At 59.7% G+C, this 24,019-nt stretch overlaps 1 protein-coding gene across 4 annotated transcripts in view; it reads right to left on the bottom strand.

Annotated features, from left to right (window-relative positions):
- The window catches only part of SNED1 (sushi, nidogen and EGF like domains 1), a 76,199-nt gene that overhangs the window by 9,420 nt on the left and 42,760 nt on the right, over positions 1–24,019 (bottom strand). For 3 of the 4 annotated variants that reach the window (XM_055586632.1, XM_055586631.1, XM_055586629.1), the window contains exons 13-29: positions 22,380–22,496; positions 22,058–22,174; positions 21,825–21,938; positions 21,459–21,632; positions 15,125–15,238; positions 14,467–14,580; positions 14,036–14,149; positions 13,133–13,246; positions 12,652–12,948; positions 11,061–11,244; positions 9,028–9,140; positions 7,980–8,261; positions 6,869–7,013; positions 6,716–6,798; positions 5,855–6,010; positions 2,067–2,183; positions 1,456–1,546 (exon numbers count right to left, since the gene is read on the bottom strand). In XM_055586632.1, the coding sequence (XP_055442607.1) occupies positions 1,456–1,546; positions 2,067–2,183; positions 5,855–6,010; positions 6,716–6,798; positions 6,869–7,013; positions 7,980–8,261; positions 9,028–9,140; positions 11,061–11,244; positions 12,652–12,948; positions 13,133–13,246; positions 14,036–14,149; positions 14,467–14,580; positions 15,125–15,238; positions 21,459–21,632; positions 21,825–21,938; positions 22,058–22,174; positions 22,380–22,496 (2,446 nt within the window). The remainder of the gene's footprint in view (positions 1–1,455; positions 1,547–2,066; positions 2,184–5,854; positions 6,011–6,715; positions 6,799–6,868; positions 7,014–7,979; positions 8,262–9,027; positions 9,141–11,060; positions 11,245–12,651; positions 12,949–13,132; positions 13,247–14,035; positions 14,150–14,466; positions 14,581–15,124; positions 15,239–21,458; positions 21,633–21,824; positions 21,939–22,057; positions 22,175–22,379; positions 22,497–24,019) is intronic. The other variant, XM_055586630.1, reaches the window with a different exon arrangement.

The following is a 24,019-nucleotide window of genomic DNA, read 5'->3' as shown; positions in this document are numbered from 1 at the left end:
ACCTGTATGCAGGTTAAGAAGCAAGAGTTAGAACCGGACATGGAACAATGGACTGTTTCCATATTGGGAAAGGAGTACGTCAAGGCTGTATATGGTCACCCGGTTTGTTTAACTTCTGTGCAGAGTACATCATGCAAAATGCCGAGCTGGATGACTCACAGGCTGGAGTCAAGATTGCCAGGAGAAATATCAACAACCTCAGGTACGCAGATGACACCACCCTAATGGCAGGAACAGAAGAGGAACTAAAGAGCCTCTTGATGAGGGTGGAAGAGGAGAGTGAAAAAGCTGGCTTTAAAATTCAACATTCAAGCATCTGGTTCCATCACTTCACCGCAAATAGATGGGGAAAAAGTGGAAACAGTGAGATACTTTATTTTCTTGGGCTCCAAAATCATTGTGGATGGTGATTGCAGCCATGAAATTTCAAAAACGCTCGCTCCTTGGAAGAAAAGCTATCACAAACCTAGACACAGAGTATTAAAAAGCAGAGACATCACTGACAGCAAAGGTCCGTCTAGTCAAGGCTGTGGTTTTCCAGTGGTCATGTACGGTGTGAGAATTGGACCATAAAGAAAGCTGAGTGCAGAAGAATTGATGCTTTTGAACTGTGGTGTTGGAGAAGACTCTTGAGAGTCCCTTGGACTGTAAGGAGATCCAACCAGTCCATCCTAAAGATCAGTGCTGAATATTCATTGTAAGGACTGATGCTGAAGCTGAAACTGTGATACTTTGGTCACTTGATGTGAAGAGCTGACTCATTGGAAAAGACCCTGATGCTGGGAAAGATTGAAGGTGGGAGGAGAAGGGGAAGACGGGATGAGATGGTTGGATGGCATCACTGACTCAACAGACATGAGTTTGAGCAAACTCTGGGGGATAGTAGAGGACAGGGAAGCCAGGCATGCTGCAGTCCACGGGGGTCACAGAGTCAGCCACGACTTAGTGACTGAGCCCTCCACCACCTATGGTTCGTTAATGTATGAAAAAGGAAGCAGGAGCATATAGTGACAAAGATGGGCTTTTCAGCCAGCAGTGTTGGTGAAGCTGGATGGCTACATTTAAATCACAGTCCTCACACCACATACAGAAATAAACAGGCTGAAGGCCTTGAATGTAGGGCCTGACACTAAAACCCTTAGAACACAGGCAAAAGAATCTTTGACATAAATCGAAACAATATTTTCTTAGATCAGTCTCCCAAGACAAAAGAAATAAAAGCAAACACAAACAAATGGGCCCTAGTCAAACTTAAAAGCTTTTGCACAGCAAAGGAACGATCGACAAAACCAAAGGACAGCCTATGGAATAGGGGGAGGTGTTCACAAATGGTATGACCAGCAAGGGGTCAGTGTCAAACGTGCTAGAGCTCAGGGTGCTGTGAGGACTGGGCAGAAGCCCTTCAGGGCCGGGAGCACACTGCAGGCGCGGCGAAGGCGGGGAGCAGGGACTTACACGTGGCGACAGACGCCTCCTTCCCAGACCGGCATGGACTTGGTCTCTGAGAACAGCCGCGTGCAGGGCTGGGGCACCTTCGTGCAGGCTGCTGGCACAGAGGAGGGGGGCAGCTGCTCGCCAGGAGCTCACAGCCGCGTCCCCTCGTCCTGCAGCCACTGTGGTCCCGGCTTTGCCCCGTGGCTTCCTGGGCTGGGTCCCTGTCCCGGCTGCTTAGCAACTGCGGGTGCTGCTCTGGGTTGGGGTCCCGGGAGCCTGCAGGCTGCTTTCCCTCTGGGCTCGCCAGAGTCTTGGCCTGATAGGCCTAAGGGCTGTGTGTCTGGTGTGGGAACTTCTGTCCATCTGCTCTCATCCTGGTCCCAGAAGTCTGAGGGCGGCAGGGCCCTCTCCCCCCCCCACCACCTCCTGTCCCTGCGGAGTAACTGTCCCCAGAGCCCCCTGTTATCTGGGCAGTGGGTGGCCTGGAGGCTCACTGCCTGCCAGCCTCCCTGCCCGTGCACTTGGAGGTCTGGGTGCCGTGACCGGGCCCCTGTCCAAGCCTACCGTGACAGGCATCTCAAGGCCAGGCCCTGGTGGCCCCAACAGGCAAGGGGGAGCGGTTCCAAACTCACCAAGCTCACAGTGTCTGCCTTTGAACCCTGGGCTGCAGTCACAGCTGTGGGCACCCTCACCGGGCACGCAGGTGCCTCCGTTCTGACAGGGGTTTTCTGAGCAGTTCCCAGGGGCGTCTGCAAATGGGTCATGAGCTGTTAGCTTCGGGCCCCACAGGAGGGCCAGGAAGCATCACCGTTGCTGCCTCCTGCTGTCCCCAACAGCAATGGGCCCAAGGGATGGTCAGAGCGCCGAGGGGAGAGGGTGGCCTGTGTGCCCACCCTGAGCCCCTTAGCCCGGGGAGCGGAGGAGGCAGGGCGGAGCGGTTCCTCTGGCCTCAGTGCCGAGCCGTCGCATGGCGGAGGAGCCTGGGCCCACGGCTCCTGTCATGGCTGGGCTCTGCTCGCTTCCAGAGAGGCTTCTGCCCCACGCTGGTCTGTGCCCCGTGCCCCACGTTTCCACTGACTTTGCCCTGTGCATGGGACTCTTCTGCTTGGAATGCAGAGGCCAACCCTTGACAGCCCTCCTCATTCTCCAGTGCCTGTCCCCAAGCCCCGACCAGGCAGCCTTTATGCCGCGGCCACTGTCTGCCTCCTGATGGCACGGCGGGAGCTGCAGGCAGGCCGGTCAGTGGCGCTGCCGGGGAGGGGCAGTGCTGGCCTTGCCCCGTCAGCGTCCACTGTCCGATCCAGCCGCTCTCCCGCCGTCCCCTTGGCAGCCTCCCTGTGAGGTGCCGCCTGGGCAGACGCCACCGCCCCCCGCTCCACCCCGCCGTAGCCTCCTGGGTTCTGTCGGCTGCTCCCCTTCCTCCTCGGGTCTACTTCACTTTCCTTCGCCCCTTTCTGCCCTCCAGCTTTCCACGTTCTTTTGTGTTTCCTGGTTCGCTAAAGGGAGCTGAGGGCTTGAAGATGCCTTTTATTGTGGAAAAGGCAAAGCTTAACAGTTTAGGGCATGAAGAACCCCGCATGCCGCCACTCGGTTTCAGTTAGGAGCATCTGCCCGGCTGGCTTCACCTGTTGCCAGCTTTCCATCCGCTTTCTTTAGTTGAAGCATTAATTTCAAAGTAGTTCACAGAGACCATTCCATCTGTAAACGCGTCGGCAAGCATCCAGGACACAAAGACTGAGGGTCCCCATGGAAGCGAGCGCTGCTGTAGAGTTACAGCGGTCGTGCCGTGCCGTCGAGTCCAGGTGACGCGTTTACCCCGTGCTTTCTTCTCAGGCTGGCCGACGCTTGTGCCGTGCCTGGGACCCTGGGCCTGGGGTTGTGTGCAGCAGAGGGGCTTTGACCAGGGCCCCGCCTTCTGTGGCCTCGGTCTACTGAATCCCGAGTTCATCCTCTCACACACGCTCCAGTAAATAAACTGAAGGCTGTTTTGAACAGGCTGGGGACGAGGATTCGGCTGTGCCCTGTGGTGGGGCAGTGGGCTCCCGTACGGGGGACATATCACGGGGTCGGGAGGCTCAGGTCCTGCCCACAGGCCACCTATGTGTGGGACGGAGGAGGCTCCCGTGGGATGTGACCCGCATAGTCCAAAAGCTGTCCTGGGTGAGAAGAGGGAAACAGGAACACCAGCCAGCCCCCACATTCACTCCACGTTCCCAGAATGGCAGGTTGCCATCTTGGGACTCCTCCAGGAGGGGCCCTGACCTGGAGATCTGCTTGGTGAGCAGATGCCAAACAGGGGCGTTGGCTGTGCCCTTGGGCATCCTTTCCTTGAGAAAAAGAAGTCTGACAGCTTCCAGAGAGAAGGGGCAGGTCACTGTAGACGGACGCGAGAGCACAGCTGACCGCAGTGTCAGTGCAGACGACGTGGGCTGATGGCCAGAGAGCCGAGGGGACTGGGCCCCGAGTCCTGCGCCCAGGGAAACGGCCAAGTGTGTGTTTCAGGCCCAGAGGGCGTCGGGAGCTTGGAAAGTTCTGTGTAAAGTTCCACGTGGACCTTGGCAAGCTGAGAGCGTCAGCAACAGCCCAGGCCCTGACAGGCAGTGCCCAGATGGCCCCACGGGACAGCAAGCCTTCTACAGAGAGGCCCAGGGCAGACAGGCAGTGGGACAGAGGACGGGCCACGGTGAGCCGCTGACCGCGCCGGCCCTGGAGAGACCCGCCAGGGCCCAGCATGCGCTCACAGCCGTCCTGCCGGCAGCATCCCGAAACCCGGCCAACCCTGCACGCTGCCCACTGCTGGAAGGAGGCCAGGCTGGTGGCCCACTCAGAAGACAGCTCAGGCTCTCTTCACGTGGGTGTCTCCACATCCCAAAGCAGGAGCTGTGGGCAGGGCAGGGAGCCGCACTGCTGACAGCAGCAGGCGGCCCCAGAGCCCTTGGAGTGAGCTCCCGGGGGCCAGGCGCTGGGCGGAGAGGGCGCATGCGCCGGAGGCGTGCGAGACACCACCGCCAAGGAGAGCCTGCTGTACTCAGGCACCACGTGGGCAGAGACCCCGCCCTTCCCTGCCACCTGGCCTCTGGTGGAGCAGTGGACAGCAGCACAGAATGGGGCTCGCGGGTCCCCAGGAGGACGGTGGCAGGAGGCCGCTTGCTGCTTGGGCTCTGGCTCATAGGTGGGTGCCTGGGCTGACGGCCGTTACTTTAGCAAAAGCTAACTAACCAGACTCACTGAGGAGGGGCCGGCCTCGTCTGATCGTGAGCCTGACGGGAGCCAAAGTGTGAGTCGCTCAGTCCTGTCTGTCTCTTTGCAACCCCATGGACCATAGCCCAGCAGGCTCCTCTGTCCATGGGATTTCCCAGGGAAGAGTACTGGAGTGGGTTGCCAGTCCCTTCTCCAGAGGGTCTTCCCATCCCAGGGATCAAACCCAGGTCTCTGCATTGCAGGCAGATTCTTCACTGTCTGAGCCACCAGGGAGCCTGAGACCAGGACTGGTTCTGCGCCCTGGAGGCCACTGCAGAGCTCCTGTGCTGCCACCTGCCACCGCCTCACGCCCTTACAGCTCCGTCCTCCACGTTAGCAGGCGCCGCAGGTCCCAGTGGCGTGCGGGCAGCCTGGAGCACCCCTGGTCTCTCCTCCAGGGGACCCAGGGGGGCCATTCCATGCCCCTCTGGTGTCTAATATTTAAAAGGGCTGACACAACGGAAACCCTTGGGCAAAATGTTTTTCACTTACAAAACACCAGCCACACGAGTGTCTTCCCTCTGCATCTGAGCCACAGACCGCCTCTCACCGCCTCACCCAGGCCTCATCCGGTGAGTGCTGGGCTGTGGGGCTGGGAGCCTCCACTGGCAAGCGCCCTCTGGCACAGGTGCCTGGGTATGCCCAGGTGTCCATGGTACCCTGGGGCCCACAGGTGAGGCTGCACCCTGGGCACTTGGCACTCTGCCTTCTCAGAGTGCTGGCTGATGGGCGAGCCCAGTCTGGGCCTGTGGTGTGGCCAGGAGAAAGGGCCATGCCCCTAAGCTGTCCCCAGAGGGACACGGCCCCGATGGTTAGAGCCGGAGGAGAGGCAGAGTGGGGGTCTGGGTGTGTGGAAGGAACGCAGCCTCTTGGCGCTGCCCAGCGGGGAGGTGCCCTGTGGGCATGCGTGCCGGGGGGACGGCATGCTCGCCAAGTGCAGGTAGCGGCCACCTACTGGTGATGCTCCAGCTAGAGCCTGCCCCACGGCTGCCCTCTTGCCTCCTGCCGTCTGCCCCACACACACCTCTAGGGGAGGGGGGTGTCTCTGCAGGGAGCACCCAGCGTCCGGGCGGCTGCAGTGCCCAGGCCCGGCCCCGTCCCCCTGCATGTCGTGTTGGGCCCCCTGGCAGGTGGGGTGCTCGGCCATTTCCTCGCTGTGGGCAGCCCCCTCCTCACCTACCGTCCTCAGGCCCCTGAGGGTGGTCAGCCCTGTAGTCTGCTCCTGCTGACTTGCTCTCCATGTCCTTGTCACTGCCACGTTCGGGGAGCTGGAGGGCCAGGCTGGTCGGTGTGGGGACCGCGTCCGTGTTCTCCAGCTGCACCAGAGCTGTGGGCTCTAGGAGAAATCAGGACGCCACAGTGCTGACCATGAAGCCGCTGCCTGGTGGCCAGGCCCGTCCTGGGTCCACCTTCCTTCCGGAAAGGGGCTTCTCTCTCTCAGGGCATGGGGACGTCCGCAGGGCCTGGTGTGGCAGGGTCCGAGTGGGTCTTGCCACCGCCTTGGGTAGCATCAGCTTTTCTCCAGGCAGAGCCCAGCCCGTCCTGCCTGTCCTCAGCACGCATGCTGGGTGAAGGTTACTCGTGGCCCGAGAGAGCTGAGCGTGCTGCCTCACGCTGAGCCGCTGGCTGAGGCACCGTCTCCCCCTCAAGTCGCGTCCTGCTCCCCTCTCCCTGCACCTCCCCCTCCCTAGGGGCCACAGCGCCTCCTCCCCGTCTTCTCTGCCCGGAGCCAGGCCGTGCGCTCAGACCTTCTAGAGCCTGTGAGGCTGCTGCGCCAGTCGAAGGGCCCTGTGCTCCCGCAGCACCACTTGGTGGGGGTGTCCTCACATGGACGCGCTCCTAACAGGTTTCTTGCCACCTCTGGTGCCTGCGGGCAGCCTGTCCCTTCACGCAGGCCCTGCAGTCCTGGGCTTCTGACCCCTTTGGGTCCCTGCTGGGGACACTTTGGGCACTGGGGGTGGTCTCAAAGCCCAGGATTTAGGGGCCTCGTCCCTTGTCCAGCTGGGGACAGGAGGCCACCCGGGTCAGCCTGGCCACTCACGTGATCTCACAGTGACCCGCTTGCTGGGTGAGCCGCTGAACCTGGCCCTCACTCGTCCTCTGCCGTCCACAAGCTCTGAGAACCTGCGAGAGTCAGCACGGGTCAGCAGGGGCTCTGGGCTGGGGTCTCGGGGGCAGCAGCTGAGGCAGGCACCTGGGGGCCTGGGTCGGCGTCGCAGGGACACTGGGGTCGCTGAGCAGGCGCAGCTCGGGCAGGCGTGCGGGGGCAGGGCGGGTTCTCAGCGCCCTCTGGGGGAGGCCATCACGATGCCATCGTCCGTTGGTGCTGTCCCTCGGGGCTGCGGGTGGCAGAGGAGGGGGTGGCCATGTGGGCTGGTCTGGGGCTCCCCTGTGCCTGGCTGAAGACGGGGGTGCCCCGCCTCTGCCTACAGAGGAGCTGTGGTTGCTGCCTGGGTTTTGTCCAGGCGCTGGTTCCAGCCCTCGCCCTGGCCTAGGCTCTCCACCTGCGGGTGAGGCAAGGTCCTGGGGACCTGCCAGACTCAGCTGGGCTGAGGCCCACAGCCCGCACACCCCGAGAGAGGGGGGGCAGGTCCTCTGTGGGTGGGTGCCGCCTGCCCCTACCCCGGGCTGGTGCCCTTCTCACCTGCACTCCCTTCCTCACCAGCTCACAGAGGGCCCCACCTCCCCTGTCCGCCTGGCAGGTGGGTCTGGGGCTGAGCTGGTCTCAGTGTCTCAGGGCAAGTGTGCTTCGTGCCCCGAGGGCAGGCTGGTGGGTCGGGAGACGAGGGAGCCCAGCCTGCTGCCCACCTCCCTGCAGCACCTCACCAGACACACTGTTTTGTGAGCTGGAACAGGTAAGGGGGTTGTGCAGACCCCCGTGGGGCGGGCGGGCCCGAGAGCAGACCCGCATCCTCAATGTGGCCCTGGGCCTCTCTCCCTGGCTGCTCCTGCCTCCATCCGTCCACGTGCACTCCCTTCCTCCCTGTCCCAGCCCCCACCCCGGCTGTCTTGCCCTCTTCCCTGGGGAGCTGTCCAGCAGTTCTTCGTGGGTCAGGCCTGGCCGCCAGGCCTCTACCCAGGCCCGCCTCCACGCTGCTAGCCTCGTGGGTCTTGCCACTGCCTCATCTGGGCAACTGTTTTCAGGCGAGGCCTGTATTTACTGCTCACCGTCCGGGGCCCACTGGGGCGGGCAGCATGAGGGGAGGCACAAGACGCTTATGCCGCAGGACCGCCCCCCGCGCTCGCATGCCAGCCCTGTTCCCGGGCTGCCGGGCCGGGGGAGGCTCCTAGGCGGGCGCACTCACAGGTGATGATGTACAGGTGGGCGGGCTCGCTGTGCAGCTGGCCACCCCCGGTGCTCTGCACAGCCGTCACCGAGAGCTGGTACCGCCGCCCGGGCGCCAGGTCCCGCACCGTGTAGGACACCAGCCTCCCATTGGGGACGTAGCGGCTCTTGGTGCTCTGGCTGGTGGTCACGTTGATGACGTAGGCCTCCAGAGAGGCGCCCGGAGTGGGGGCATCCCAGACCACATGGGCAGAGGTGGCCGTGACTCGGGTGGCGGTCAGGTTGGCTGGCGGCAGAGGCCCTGGATGAGCATGGAGCAGGGGAGGGGAGTGAAGGGGGCTGGTGGGGTCTTCTGCCCAGGACACACTCTAAAGATCTGACGCAGAGCGCTGAAGCCTCGCTGGAAGCCAGACCGCGTTGTCACAGACCTCACTGTGTCCGTGAGGATGGGTGGAGGGGCGTTGGCAGCTGCTCAGGGCCGGCAACAGCAGGCACCCCGTGAGGCTCCCCCCTCCAAGCTCAGTCCATCAGGTTGCCCTCCCGCATGGCATTTTCCATCCCCCTGGGCTTGGCCACGCATATCTTCTCCTGGGATGTGGGCTAGATGGGCAGAGGGTGGGCCAGGGACCCCACACCCAGGGTCAGAGTGAGGACTTGAGCCTTGCTGTCTGCCTGTCCCACCAGGCGAGGCTCTGCCCTCCCCACCCCTGCTCACTGCCCCTCCTGTGCCTGGACAGCCCGTGTGCTGGGTGGGGGGGGGCGGGGGGGCGGTGAGGGCCGGGTGTCCTCGCCCGGGTGGACAGCCTGCCCATCCTCACTGTCTTCTCCTCCTGCCCTTGTTCAGTGACCCTGCTCTGGCAGGGGCCGGGAGCACCCACAGTGAGGGTGGCCTAGGGAGGTCATCGTGGCAGGGGCCCTGCCCAGCCCCCTGCAGTCACCTTCCCAGGCACCTCTGGGCATATGTGCATGAGCCCAGGGCAGCTTTCCGGGGCTGCGGCCACTCAGAGAGCGAGGGCAGGGCTAGGGGCGCTTCCGGAAGGGAGCTGAGCCCTCACCCCTCTACTCACGGGTCCACACATGCACCGGGGCCGAGGCCAGGCTCTCCGTGGGGTGCTCCTGCCCCCCGAGCCCGCTGAGGGCCGTCACCCAGATGGCGTATCTCCTTCCTGGCAGCAAGGCCCTGTGGGGAATGGAGGCCAGGGAGAGGAACAGGATGGCTCTGCTCTCAGACCACCACTCCACCGGTGTGACCCGGGCGGGGGGCGTCCTGGGGCCGGTGTGACATAGGCGCGTCCCGGGGCTGGTGTGACACGGGTGGGGGGTGTCCTGGGGCTGGTGGGGGTCGTCGCCTGGCTGGTGTGACCCAGGCGGGGGTCGTCCTGGGGCTGGTGGGGGTCGTCCCCTGGCCGGTGTGACCTGGGTGGGAGTCGTCCCAGGGCTGGTGGCCAGGCAGCCCCCACAGAGGCCAGACTGGGGCCTGAGAGCTGGGTGCCCCTGGGGTAGGGGGCTCCTCCCTGGTCTGTCTAGCGATGGACAGGACACAGGTCCGGGTGGCTGCAGTGTGGCCGGAAGCTGGTGCTCAGACAGCAGAGGCCAGCATAGGGCGACTGAAGGAAAAGGGCTAACAGGCCGGCCCGCCCGCCCCCGCGGGAGGGTTGCCCATGAGGCTGGCCCTGGGACGGAACTTCGGAGGGTCCCCAGTGCCCTCGGGGAGGAGAGGGTTTCCCTGCCCCTAAATGTCTGCACAGTGAGGCTCCTGCCAGCTGAGCATCCCTTCCTCGGGTTCTGGAACCTTCTCCAGGCTCAGGTGCCTGTGACTCTGTGCGGTAAAAGCCCTGGATGATACATGTCTACGTGGCTCCCCAGGAAAGTACCTGCTGGCTGGTGGCGGGGATGGGGTGTGTTGGGGATGTTGGGGGGGGGAGCTTGTCTTATGTGGGGAGGGGCTGTGGAAGCTCACACATGGTCTGTGACTTGTCCCCGCCAGCCTCTTCCTTTCATTGATGTCGCTTTGTATCCTTTCTCTGTCCTGAATCTCTGCTGAGTCTTGGGGAACCCCCTCGGAAATGTGGGGATGGCCTTGGGGACCCCAACACAGGAGTGCCCACCTGGGACCCCATTTGTTTCTCCGTCCCCCTGTTCCTGGGGAGTGGGCAGAAGGAGGCACAGCCACACTTCACAGACAAGGGATGGGGCGTGGTCTCCAGCACAGATGGCCATCTGGCTGGACAGAAGAGCACAGAAGACATGGTGGAGAGGAGACTACACGGGAAATGTGCTGGTGTGGGCGGCGTGGTGGCCTGCCTGTCCCGCTTTCCAGAGCCCCTCTCCCAGCCACAGCCCATGGCTGCTCTAGGCTGGACGCTGCAGAGCTGTCCCTGAGCCCACCTCCACAGCTGCGGTCAGAGGCTCAGGAACTTGGTGGGGACGTCACAGCTGCCGCCTTCCCTCCTCACCCCGCCCTCCAGCACTGCCCACCCTCCCTGCCTGGCTCAGAAGGTGGCTCACGGGTCCCTCGTGGGCCGCCGTCTGGGAGCGTCTCTGAGCTGCGGGCCTAGGCCGGGGGTCTGAGGCTTCCCTGTGATGCTGCTGAAATGCTTATTTCAGTCATCAGTCATTTTGAATGACTGATGTTCATTTGAATTTTATTTTGTAGTTTTGTTGGTATATAATACATAATATCCATAAGAAATTCCAGTTCAGCTCAGTTCAACTGCTCAAGTTTTGTCCGACTGCGATCCCATGGACCCCATGCAGCACGCCAGGCTGCCCTGTCCTTCACCAGTTTAAGGTTTGAACATACTTGAACAAAGTAAAAATGTCAGGCAGCCCAGGGCTGCCTGCCTTCTCCCTTTCCAAGGAGTCTGGTGACTTGGGCTGGAGGGGCTTGGCTGGCCTCCGGTGGCCTCTCTGTTCTGTCTGCAGGGGGTGCCATCCACAGAGTGAGAGTGTCCCTGCTCTCTCGGGCACGTGGCGCCCGTGGGAGGCAAGGCAGCGGTGAGGCCCGGGGCTGATCACACGGCCCTGCTCCTCTAGGGCTGGTGGGGAGAGGGTGGCAGGAGCCCGGTGGGGTGGGGGGAGAGGGCGCCCTTGCTCTTACCTGAACGTGAACCTGTCCACACTCCTGTCCACCTCAGTGGACTGCTCCTCCTGGGCCTCAGGGCGGCGGATGGACAGGCGGACGCTGCTGACGGTGGCGTGGCGGATCCTGTGCAGAGCCCACCGCACTGAAATGGCGCTGGCTGTCACGTTGGCAACCTCAAGGCCCTCGATGGGGCGGGGTCCTGGGGACAGCGGGCGAGCAGCCTGTGTGGCCCCTCCTCACCCCTGGAGGGTGGGGCCAGGGCTGGAGACGGGGCTCAGGAAGGGCCCTGGGGACCTGTACAGACTGGCCTCGAGATGCCCGTGCAGCCTGGGCTTGCTGAAGCCGCCCCTCAGTCCAGCGGGGACCGGGGGCGGGTGGACATGCCCTGGACCACTGGCTCAGGGCGGGGGCGTTGCAGAGGGGCTGCTGTAGGCACTGCCCGGTGTGGTCTTGGCCTGCCAGGGGGCAGGGTGGGACCTTCCTGGCTCCCTGGCTGGCTGCTGGCTCTGGCAGTGACTCTGCACCACCTGGGGCTCCTGGGGCCTGCCAGGGAGAAGCCAGGAGAGGCCGCACTGACGCCAGGGGATGGCACGAACCCCAGGCCGAGGGGGTGAGGGGGTGCCCCGCTCCCAGAATGCCGAGCCCTGGTCTGCAGCAAGTGGTGCCTCACCCCTACCCCGATGGCACGGGGGAGGCTGTCTTCCTTCCAGAGCCCACCTCGAGCAGCCTCAAAGTGCTTCTTGCTAAAGCCGAGCTCAGGATGGCCCTGCCCGCCCCCAGCCCCCGAGGCTCTTCTGTCACATGCTGCAGCCACCCTCCTGGCCCCGTGTGCTGTCCCTCCCCAGGACACCCCGCCCCAAGGCCTCGTCCCTCCTCACACTTGGCCGTCAGCGTCCTGGCCGTCGGCATCCGCGGGGGATGCCTGCCGCATTCCTTCCGAGGGACCCGAGAAGGGGCTCCCCTCTGTCCTCCAGGACCCTCGTCTTCCTGCTCACCTGGCCGGCAGGCCATACCTGCCTTGCTTGCCCTGCTCCCGTGACTGGCCATGCCCACCTGTGCTCACCTGCCCACCCATGCTCACTTGTCCATATGTGCCCACCTGTGTACACACCAGCCTGTTCCCACTTGTGCCCACCTGCCCCGCCCTGCTAGCCACCCTCAAGGGGCTCCCAACATGCCCAGCGGTCATGCCACTGCCCAGCTCTCATTGCATCCTCCAGCCTCCCCTCCCCATCTCTTGACTCCCAGGGCCAGCCCCCACCAACCCACATCATGGAAGTAGTCCGGGGTTCCCTCTCCCACACAGCCCCAGGAGCAGACGAACCAGCCGAGCCCAGCTGCTCCGCACAACTCCCTTCAGGGCAGCATGCCCAAACGGCCTCCCTGCTGCCTCACGGCTGGCTCTACTCCAGCCCGCAGGGAGACTCTGTCCTCACCCTACGGCAGTCCCAGCCCCTTCTCAGGGGCCCCCCTGCAGTCCCCAGCCCCCTCCCTCCCCCGTCACTGTCCCTCTCCTCCAGAGGAGGGGCCCTCTCGACTGGCTCGGGCACCCTGCTGGGGGCACGCTAGGGCAGGGCCCTCGGGGCGGGCAGCCCGAGCCACTCACGCGTGCGGGCAAGCAGCACCACGGGCCTGCTGATGTCGTTCTTGTTGTTGGCGTTGCGCTTGACCGAGAAGACGGAGACGTTGTAGGCCCTGCCGGGCGCCAGGGCCCGGACCTGGTGCGCGGAGCGGCCCCGGTCCACGAAGTCTGTGCGGCGGTAGGAGCCGTCCGAGGACACGTAGGTGACGGCATAGCCGTCCAGCAGCTGCCTGGCGGCTGGGCCTTCGGGGGGGCGCCAGGAGATGGAGACCCCACTCTCTTCCACTTGCTCCACCTTGAGGGCCGTTGGTGGGAAGAGCTCTTCAGGGTTTCGGTCAAGAACAAGGGAAGGGGGGTGTCAGCTGTCGGCCGGGCAAGTCCCGGCCCCCAGGCGGGCGTCTGGCCCTTGGGCCTGGGCACCGCTCGGCTCTCTGTGCTGCCCCGCAGGGTGGCTGCAGCCCTCCGGCGGGACGGGAGCCCCACACCGGCGCCCTCGCCGCCTCACCTTTGGCACAGTCCTTGCCGGTGTAGCCCACTTTACAGGTGCAGCTGTGGGACCCGTTGCTGGCCAGGCAGTAGCCGCGGCCTCCACAGGGGCTGGAGAAGCAGGGGTCACTCACTGTGGGGGGAGGCAGCAGTGAGTGCACGTCTGGCCGGGCGCCTTCCCCGGGCCCTCGATGCTGGCCCTGGGCTGGTCCCATGTTGGTGTGTTTGTGGGATGCAGGTGGGCAGTCCCAGGTCGCTCTTAGGGGAGCAGATATGGGGGACACTCTCTGGGGGAGGGGCAGGGCTTGTCAGGGGCCCCACAGAGAGGCCGGGCCGGCCCACCCCCAGCCAAGCCAAGGTGACCACTCCTGGGCGGCAGCTGAGAACACCGGCCCTTCCACAGCCTATGTCTGCTAGGGCTGGGGCGCAGCCCTGGGCTTCCAAGCCAGGGCCCACAGGGCCCCCCGCCCCGGTGAGGTACTCTGGCCACAAACTGTCCACACCACACACATCGCTGGGCCAGCTCCTGTGCCCTGCGGTGGGGCTTGAGCCCAGGACCTGTCCACCCTGCACATCTGAGTGGTGCCGGTCAGGCCCAGCTTAGGGGACACTTGGGCACACTCAAACAGCACAGATCAGGCCACCCGCCCTGGGGAGATGTGCAGCAGGGAGACACGGTGCCGGGGTGGCAGGCGGCGGGGTGGGGGCTGCTGCAGGCCATGGCCAGGGGAGGCCTTGTCCCCTGCCCGGTCCCCGAGGGGCCCAAACAGGCTCACGAGTGAGGGGCTCTCGCCATGAGGAGCGGGGAGCGCCAGGCCCCTGGGGCGGCCGTGAGCTTGGCCCTTCTGGGGGCGGCACGGCCTGTAGCTGGACATGGAGCGGGTGGATGGGGGTGCAGGGGGCGGGGAGTGGCGAGCCCCACCTGTCTCGCAGTGATAGCCGAAGAAGCCCTCTGGGCAGACACACAGGTAGGCCCCGCCACCGTTCTCGCAGCGGCCTCCGTGCTGGCAGGGGCTGGAGTTGCAGGCATCCACCTCTGGAGAACACCCAGAGAGTCGGCCAGGGCAGCAAGGGGGTGTCTGGGGGAGGGAGGAGAGGACAGCGGGAGGAAGGGAAGGGACGGCGGGGCGAGGTTGCTGGAGGCGGAGGCGGGCAGGGGCCTGGCCCTCCCCTCGTCCTCCCTGCTGGGGTCCCTCCGCCCCCCACACAAGCCTGTCCCCGGGCACCGTCCCCACCCCCTGCTCTGAGCAGCCCAGCGTCTGTGCTTGTTGGAAACAGGTTTTCCCAGGTGTCCAGGGTATCATGAGTGTGGGTGAGGGCTTGGCACGTGGGGACCCCGAGAGCAGCCCCTACCTGTCTCGCAGTGGACTCCAATGAAACCAGGGGGGCACTGGCAGACAAAGGCCCCCGGGAGGTCCCTGCAGGTGCCTCCGTTTCTGCAGGGCTGTGCCTGGCACTTGTCTGTCTCTGAGAAGAGGGACACGGACATAAGGCTGCATGGCCGCCGCCCCGGGGCCTCCTGTGCCCCAGACTTCAGCCTCCCCTGCCCTCACTCTGCCCACAGAGCCTGTCGGGCCCCTGCTGCCTTCACTGCCCAGGTTCTCCGGCCGCTTGGCCTGCACAGGAGTGAGGGAGCAGGCTTCATGGAGCCTCCCCCCTACTCTGGCTCAGACGCAGGGCTGGGATCTGCCCCCTGCACCCCACCTTCTATGCCCCTGGGTCCTCACCCCCACCTTCCCCCGCCCTCCACCAGCAGGGTCTGCGGGAGGCAGGGAGGAGGGTCATGGTTAGCTGTTGTCAGCTGCACTCTCAGTGCTTCCGGGGGACTAGAGGCAAGCATATCTATAAACTGCCGTCCCTGTGGACATCAGAGCCAGCAGGGGCCCGAGAGAGCAGGCAGCACCCAGCCAGACCCCAGCACAGGGAGAGGAGTGGCTGGGCAAGGGGACCGTGCTGGGGCGCTGGAGCTCAGCGGGAGCGGCTGGCCCACGGAAGGCTGGGACCGTCTTACCCCGCTCACAGTGGGTGCCTTCATGCCCTGGGCTGCAGACGCACAGGTACCCGGCGACGCGGTCCTGGCAGGAGCCCCCGTGCAGGCACGGCTGGGATCGGCACTCGTCTATTTCTGAGCGAGGAAAGCCCGGGTTGCTGCTGTTAGCAGGGACGACTTGAAGCCGGACTAAGAGGGACGCACGTGAGCTGTGACAAGAGGCTCTGGACAGAAGTCTACCACATCCCAGGTGCCGGGAGAGGCCAGCACCCAAGGGGGGCCCTGGAGGGGAAGACACGCACCTCTGGGAAGGGGCTGGGGCTGCTCCCGAGGACCGCACCGCGCTGTTGGGTAACAGGCGTGTATGAGACCAAGACGCTTGGGGGCTGGCCCTTCATTGTGAAATATTCACGGTGGAGTTTTTAAAAGCTAGGGGTTTTGCTCCCGAAGTAACAACGTTCAGCTTAAAACCGTTTACTCTTAATGCTTAACGTGTGAGTAAGTAAGTAAGTGCCACTGACGGAATGACCCCAGGGCTGGCGCCTGACCGGGGCTAAGCGTGCTGGCTCATCTGCCCGCACGCACATCCCACTTGTTGTGGCTTGAATTTCCACGGTTATCCCCTCTGTGCCTCCTTAGTTTTTAAATTTGTACCAATATGCTGGGCAGTTTTGCTCTTATGAACTTTATTTATAGGACATTGTGGTTAATGTACTCTTCTACTGAACGTTATATTAATAAGATGTTTCTATGTTGTGGGTGGTTCTCTTCGTTGCTGTGTAATATTCCTCAGGGTGATTATACCATACTTTCTCTCTCTTGTTTGGTAGGCTTTGGGGTTGGGTTTAGATTGCTTGCTGTTGAAACAAACAAAGCTTCTGTGTCTTTCACATATCCTGGTGTAGAGTTTTCCCTCGATTTACAATTATCAAGCCGTACAATTGCTAGGACACAGTTTATATGAAGGGGGTCAGCTTGACAAATGATTAAATTGCCTTCAGAGTGCTTGTACCAGTTTACACGTCCTCCAGCAATTTAGAACAAATCCTGTTTATCCATATTCTCACCAATTTATGGGCTTTTTAGACTTCAGAAGTTTTGCCAACTGAATGTATCTCATTGTACTGTTGATTAGCATTTTGCACATCACTGACAAAGGGAATGTTGTTTTCTACTGTGAAACTCCTACTCATGTGTCTTACCTATTGGGTTGATTATATACGTATATATGTGTGTATACATATACACTATACATAACATATATATGTATATACATATATGTGTAGATAACATACATACATAAGTGAAAGTCACTTAGTCATGTCTGACTCTTTGTGACACCGTGGACTCTACAGTCCATGGAATTCTCCAGGCCAGAATACTGGATTGGGTAGCCTTTCCCTTCTCAAGGGGATCTTCCCAACCCAGGGATCGAACCCAGGTCTCCCGTATTGAAGACAGATTCTTTACCATATGAGCCACAAGGGAAGCCCAACTTTCTTAAGGCCAAGGAATTTAAGTTTCTAATTTTTAACTAGTCAATTTGTCCATTTTTTCCTTTTATACTTAGTGGGTTTTGTGGAATCTTTCCCTGTCTTAAGGCCAAAAAGATAGTTAACCTACATTTCCTACACAAAACTACACAGTTAAAAAAAAAACAAACCTATTTAAGTCCTTAATACGTCTAGAACTAATTGTTGGGGATGGTGAGAAGTGGAGAAACAATGTAATATTTTCTGAGTACCTAACCATTTTATTCCAGCTGTCATGAAGATTTTCTCTGTTTTCTTATAGAAGTTTATAGTTTTAACTTTTACACTTAAGTCTGTAATTCATTTCACATATATAAAAGTTATCATTTTGATGCTATTGTACACAGCATTGTTTCATTTCATTTCCAAGTCTCCCCTGCTAGGATATGAAAATATAATTGTTTCTGTGTATTGACCCTGTATCCTGTAACCTGCTTGAATTCACTTATTAGTTCTGTTGCTTCTGTTGCAGAATTTCTTAGGATTTTCTGTGTGCACGATCGTGTCATCTTTACTTCTTGCCCAATAGACATGCTGTCTTCCTTTTCTCGCCTCTGCATGGTCTAGGACCTCCAGGACACTGGCGGAAGGCCCTGGTGAACGGACACCTTTGCCTGTCTGCTGATAACGGCAGGGAGTCTTTCACCCGTAAGCACTTTGTTAGCTGTTGATCTTTTTCATGGATGCCCTTTGATCAGGTTAAAGAAATTTTCTTCTACTCTTAGTCTGTTAAGAATTTTAAAAATAATAGTTGAATTTTGTCAAATGACTTTTTCTGCATCTATTAAGACAATCATGTGGTTTTCTCCTTTATTTTCTACTATGGTGAATTAGATTTACTGATTTTCAAATGTTAAACTGTTCTTGACATAAATCCCTCTAGGTCAGGCTGTATTAGCCTTCTGATGTAATAGCGGGTTGGATCTTAGTAATGTCTTGTTAGGATTTTGTGCTTTGCACATGAAGAATGTTGGCCTGGAACTTCATTTGTGCAGTGTCTCTGGTTTTGGTATAAAGGCGATATTGGTCTCATAAGATGAGCTGAGGAGGATTCCTTCCTCCTACATTCTCTGAAAGCCATGTGGATGGTACTGTTATTCCTTCTGAAAGGTTTGACAGAACTCAGTGAAGCGTCTGGTCCTGCCATTTCCTTTGCAGGGAGGTTTAGCCACGAGGTAAATCTCCGTAGTAGACACGAGGCTCTTCATATTCTCTATTTATTCTTCATATTCTTCATATTCTCTATTTATTCTTCATATTCTTCATATTCTCTGTTTATTCTTCATATTCTTCATATTATCTGTTTATTCTTCATATTCTCTATTTATTCTTCATATTCTTCATATTCTCTGTTTATTCCGGCATCAGTTGTATGCTTAGCGTCTGTCTTCACTTGTTCTACATTGTGAGATATATTGGCCTGAAGTTGTTCCCAATATCTCCTTGCCCTTTAAATGCTCATATAGTCTTAAGTGATATCTCTTTTCATTTTGATATTGCTAATTTTTATTTTTTCCCTTGATCAGTCTAGCTAGAGGCTTATTATTTTTATTGATCCTTTCAAGGAATCACTTTTTGGTTTCATCTGCACATGTCTTTTTTATAATTAATTATAAAAAATATGTCATTTAATCATTATTTATTGTTGATTCATAAAAATGCAATGGATTTTGTTATAATAACCTATATTCACCAAACATATTACATTTCCTATCATTTATATAGTTTTCTTTTGGTTGAAAGACAACCATATTGGCTATAAATACTAATATTTTTACTTCCTCCTTTAGCATTTTCATGACTTTACTTTCTTCTTCTTACTTTATTGCATAGGCTATTACTGACAATGTAATGTTGACTAGACTTAGTGATAATGGGCACCCTTATTTTGTTCTGAATTTTAAGGGGAATGTTTCTCCACTTAAGATAATGTCTATTCTAGGTTAGATGAGACCCATCATAAAACTGCCTCAGAAGCTAATTTCCTTCCTCCTGTTGGTAGCTAGGCTTGTCTGAGTCAGTTCAGCGGAAGAGCAGCTTTTCAATTCCAGATCCTCCTCCTGTATAATGAGGATCCGGGAACACTGGTCCACAGCTTCCTCTCCTTTTTGTTTTTGGCCTCACCATGCAGCAGGCAGAACTCCCTTGACCAGGGCCTGAACCTGTGCCCTCTGCAGTGGAAGCACGGAGCCTTAACCACGACGGCCAGGGCAGTCCCATAGCCCTCTTGACGTAACCTGTCCTCATTCCTCTGTAAATATGTGGCGTGTAACTGGTGAGGTTCAGTGTAATTCTGTGTTCAGCCTAGCTTATGCCTGGTCTAAGCACATCTCCCTGTGGGCTAAGGAACACCAGGGGGGCTCTGTGGGCTCTGCTATTTCTCTTTTATAAGTTTTCCCTCCAATAAATCCTGTATTATACCACGTGGTACTAGAAAGGTGTGTGTGTATCATATTATTTTTATCTGGATAAGGAGTGCTTTTAAAGTTCTTACTTGGTAGGAATGTGTTACTTGAATAGGCATGAATTTCACCAAACGCTTATTACACATTCACTGAAACTCTTACATGGCTCTTCTCCTTTAGTTGGCTAGTGTAGCAAATTTTTCTAATATCAACTATTTTTACAACAACCCAACTTAAGGATGCTGTGTGTGCTCAGTCGTGTCTGACTCTGCGGCCCCAGGGACTGTTGCCCACCAGGCTCCTCTGTCCATGGAATTTTCCAGGAAAGAATACAGGGGTGGGTTGCCATTTCAAGCAAGAATACTGGGGTGGGTTGCCACTTCCTACTCTAGGGGATCTTCCTGACCCATGAAGCAAACCCATGTCTCCTGGGTCTCCTGCATTGGCAGGCTGCTGCTTTACCACTGGCCTCACCTGGGAAGCCCCATTATGGTGTATATAGTCTTTATGGACCATCAGATTTCTGCATCTGTTTTCATGTTTAATGGAGCCATAACTTTACTGTCCCCCTGTCCATGTCTGGTGCTGGTTTAAGGTTGTCCTGGCCTCGTGGAGTGGGTGGCACACACTCTTTCTGCCCCCCAGGAGGGCCTGTGTAGCACTGCAGTGGGCTGCTGCTTGGCAGTTTGGTGGGATTGATCCACGGACTTGTTTGGGCCTGGTGCTTCCTTGTGAGAAAACTTTGCGTCCTCAGCTCTCTAATGAGCTAAGAGGTACGATTTTATGGGCTCTCTGGAGCCTCCTTGATGTCACAGTGAGCGTGATGGTGTTTTCTAGCTGTCCACACCCTAACCGAATGGAGCGCTTCACTATCTTTAAAATGCCGTTTTATTACCTCACTCCTGACGTCTCTATAAGAAGTCTGGTGCCGATCTGATTCTTGTTCCCTTGTGGCTTCTTGTCCCTTTTTCTAAGGATCTTTTCCTCCTGATTTTGTTATATTTTATTATAATGTGTCTGATGTCTCCTCCTGTTTGACATTCTGCAGGCCCTTTCAATCTCTGCTCATTTTTCAGCTATTCTGGGAGTTTAGCTCCATAGTTATTGCAACATTCCAACCTATTTTAATTTTTGTCACTCTTGGGCTCCTGTTACCTCCATGTCGGCACTTACTCCCCCTCGGAGCCTACGTCTCCTTTCTAGTCTACGAGCGTTTCCCTTCCCTCTGGCGCAGCTCCTTGCACTGGCCTTCCAGCTCACTAGCTTTGTCTTCATTCGCATTTACAAGTTGCGTCTGCTGCTTCTACTGTTACAGTTTTTCGAGCATCTTATTTCTGCCTCTTTTGAACATCACCTGTGGATTGTATTTTTACGGCCAGCGTCATGTTTCCTTCTGCGTATTTGTCCTGCTTTTATATTCTTCCTCATCTTCTACGTCTCTGCTCCCAGGACTGTATGTTGTCTGGGCTCTGTCAGTGTCTCTGAGGTGCCGCATTTCTCGAGCGTCCTGGTATCCTGGCTTGTGAGCTCACGTTCCTTGGCAGTGCCCACTCCTCCTCTGATGGCATGTTGAGGAGAAGCAACACTGGGCCCGGGGTGGCCTCCTAGACAGTGATCACTAGCCCTGGGGGGCTTGGAAGGACAGGCGTAAAGGAGCAGGCTCGAGGCCAGGTGACCGCACCTGTGTTCTGACGCTCCACCTGAGAGGGCCGCTCAGGCCCGACGCCTTGCAGGGCATCTGGGAGGGGGCGGTGTGCTCTGCGCCTCCCTTCTCTGGATGCTGTCCTGTCCCTAAGCTACTCTGCTGAAAGCTCTTTGTCTTCTGAGACCGTGTTACCATTACACAGATGGTCTGAACAGTTTGGAATGTTCCGTCTCGCCTAACACACCGCTGGCGGTGCTGTCTGCAGCGCTCTGTCTCCAGGGGCCTGGCTCAAGGGGGGCCTTGCCTGCAGGGCAACACCCCTTAAATGCCTGTGGCGGCTCCTGGGTGCCTTGTTCAAATGCAGGGTCTGATCCTGCAGGCCTGGGTGGGCCTGGGAGCAGGAATGGCACCTAAGCCCTGATCTGCCTCTGCAGGGCTCTGCCTTTCGGCTGCCTCTTGGCCTCAGCGGCTTCCTCTGCAGAGTGGGCTTGTGGGTGTTAGACCTCATGCTCTGGGGTGCTCTGAGGACCGGAAGCCCTTAAAGAAGGGTCCGGAGTGGAGGGGACCGGTCGTCACCACCATCAGCACCAGGTCTTGGCCTCACTTGGCACAGAGGAGACACAGCCCAGGGTCAGAGCTGTGGCTCGTGCTTTCCTGCTCAGCCCAGGGGAGCTGGGCGTGGCCCAGGGGAGCAGGGTGTGGCCCAGGGGAGCGGGGCAGGGCCCAAGGGAGCGGGGTGTGGCTCTTCCCACCCCGCAGAGGGCCCCGGTCACCGTGGCACTGGGGGGGCTCGCTCCAGACGCCCTGTGGCTGGCACACCCGGACATGGCTGGAGGTGCTTGGGCTGTATCCTCGGTTACACAAGTACAGGGCCACCGAGCCCAGTCGGGTGCCGTTGAATCGCAGGGTGGCGTGCTGCACCTCGCCGGGGGGGCCGCAGTCTACCTCTGCAAGGACACAGCAGCCCTGTACTGTGCTGCTGGCCCCTGCCTGGCCTCCCGCTGCTCTGACCCGGGCCCCTTGCTCCCCGTGCAGCCTGTCCCAGGGTGATAGAACTGGCCCCCAGAGCAGGCTGCTCAGAGGTTTCCTCTTCCCCTCCCTCCCCAGTCCCCTGCTGGGCCCCGACCTGGCCCGCTCACCCGCCTGGCACCGGCGTCCTGTGTACCCTGCTTGGCAGTGGCAGGAGAAGTCTGTGCCCAGGTCCTCGCAGGTGCCCCCATTCATGCACGGGCTCCGGAAGCAGGGCGAGGGGGCTGCAATGGCGTGGGGACCCCATCACTGTCCCCCCTGAGGCCTCTGGGCGGCAGGGGCATCCTGCCTCTCGCACCAGCTCTGCCTCCAGGCCGCGGGACTATGGGAAGCTCCCCCTTACCTATCTCACAGTGCCGCCCCGAGAAGCCCGGGGGGCAGTCACACTTGTATTTGCCGATGTAGTGGAAGCAGGTGCCGCCGTTGTGACAGGGACCCGAGGCGCACGAGTCTGGCTTCCCTGGAAGCAGAGGCATCCATCGGGCAGGGCCAGGGGGCGCGTGCACCCCTACCTCTGGTCCCTCCCCTCGTCCCTCCACACCCTCATCAGGGGCGGTAGGGGGCTTGTGGGGTGCTCCTGACAAGCAGACGCAGCGGGCAGGGCAGGGGTCCCAGGCCAGCCCCTCCCCGCCCTCCCCAGGCCGGCTCGCCCGCTGGGCCCGCACCGATCTCGCAGTGCCTGCCGGTGAAGCGGTAGGGGCAGTCGCAGTGGTACTCGCCGCCCGCCTCCTTACACGTGCCTCCGTTCCTACAGGGCCCGGAGCTGCACAGGCGCGGCCGGGCTGCCAGGGACAGACAGACAGACAGGCTGGTTAGCGGGGTCCAGCCTCCTGGCCCAGAGTGCCCGCCGGCCAGGGCTGCTGGTCAGCAGAGCCCCTGAGGCTGCTGCCCAGGGCTGAGCCCACCAGGTGCTCCCCACTCAGCCCGGGGGCCCTGTGCCCGCCGCCCCACCCCTGCGCCCGCCGCCCCCACCCCCCTGTGCCCGCTGCCACCCTGCCCTGCCTGGGCTGTGCTGGGGAAGCACTGGAGAGCTGCCCACTGCTGCCCTCCTGCTGAGTGGGGAGCCGTGGCACTCCCACTCAGATCTGCGTGTTTCTGTGCCTGCACTAGAGGCCTTCCCTGGCCCGCGGGGCCCGTCACCCTCTTGCACTGGGGGCCTTCCCTGGCCCATGGGGGCCATCACCCTCTTGCACTGGGGCCCGTCACCTTCTTGCACTGGGGGCCTTCCCTGGCCTGCAGGGGCCGTCACCCTCTTGCACTGGGGGCCTTCCCTGGCCCATGGGGGCCATCACCCTCTTGCACTGGGGCCCGTCACCTTCTTGCACTGGGGGCCTTCCCTGGCCTGTGGGGGCCCGTCACCCTCTTGCACTGGGGCCTTTCCTGGCCCACAGGGCCCGTCACCCTCTTGCACTGAGGCCCATCACCCTCGCACTGGGAGCCTTCCGTGGCCCGCGGGGCCCGTCACCCTCTTGCACTGGGGGCCTTCCCTGGCCTGTGGGGGCCCGTCACCCTCTTGCACTGGGGGCCTTTCCTGGCCCACAGGGGCCGTCACCCTCTTGCACTGGGGGCCTTTCCTGGCCCGCGGGGGCCGTCACCCTCTTGCACTGGGGCCTTTCCTGGTCCGCAGGGCCCGTCACCCTCTTGCACTGGGGCCCATCACCCTCTTGCACTGGGGGTCTTCCCTGGCCCGCGGGGTGGATGTCGCACCTTCACAGCTCAGCCAGCAGTGTAGACCCTCAGCCTGCTTGATGTTCTTGGGGGGAATGTGAGGCAGGAGGGGCCTCCCCCCAACGCCCTGTGGGTCCTCACAGGACGCTTGTCCAGGTTCCGGCCACCACCCCCGCCCCCCATGTCCCTCTGCCCCCTCTTGGGGACGCCTTGGCCAAGGGTGCAGGACCTCGTTGGCTCTGCACAGAATCAGCCTGCTCTTTGGAAAGCCCTCCCCCGCAGGGGTGTGGAGGCTGTGGGCTCTGTGGTTGGAGCCCCAGGGGCCCAGTCTCAGGGCCCTGTGGGAGCGGCAGAGGCAGGGGTTCAGGTTTCAGCCCTCTGGGCACATGAGGCAGCAGGAGGGCTGGACGGGGCCCCGGTGCCAAGCCCGGGAGGACAGACGTGGGCATAGGGGCCAGGCGGCCAGCACCCTGGGCCCTGACCAGGGGATGCCTGGGTCACTGAAAAGAGTCCTGAGTGCTGCTTCTCCTGCTGGAGGGACTGCTGGGCAGGCAAGGTGCGCACAGTGACGCCCGCAGTGTATTTGCGTAAGAGTGCTTACGTTCCTACGTGGCTAAGTGTTGTAAATGTCGACATT

The sequence above is a fragment of the Bubalus kerabau genome, chromosome 6 (assembly GCF_029407905.1).
Source record: "Bubalus kerabau isolate K-KA32 ecotype Philippines breed swamp buffalo chromosome 6, PCC_UOA_SB_1v2, whole genome shotgun sequence".
In the NCBI taxonomy this organism is placed as follows: Eukaryota; Metazoa; Chordata; class Mammalia; order Artiodactyla; family Bovidae; genus Bubalus; species Bubalus kerabau.
The sequence above is the reverse complement of the archived record's forward strand: the minus strand, read 5'-3'. Positions and strand labels throughout refer to the sequence as shown.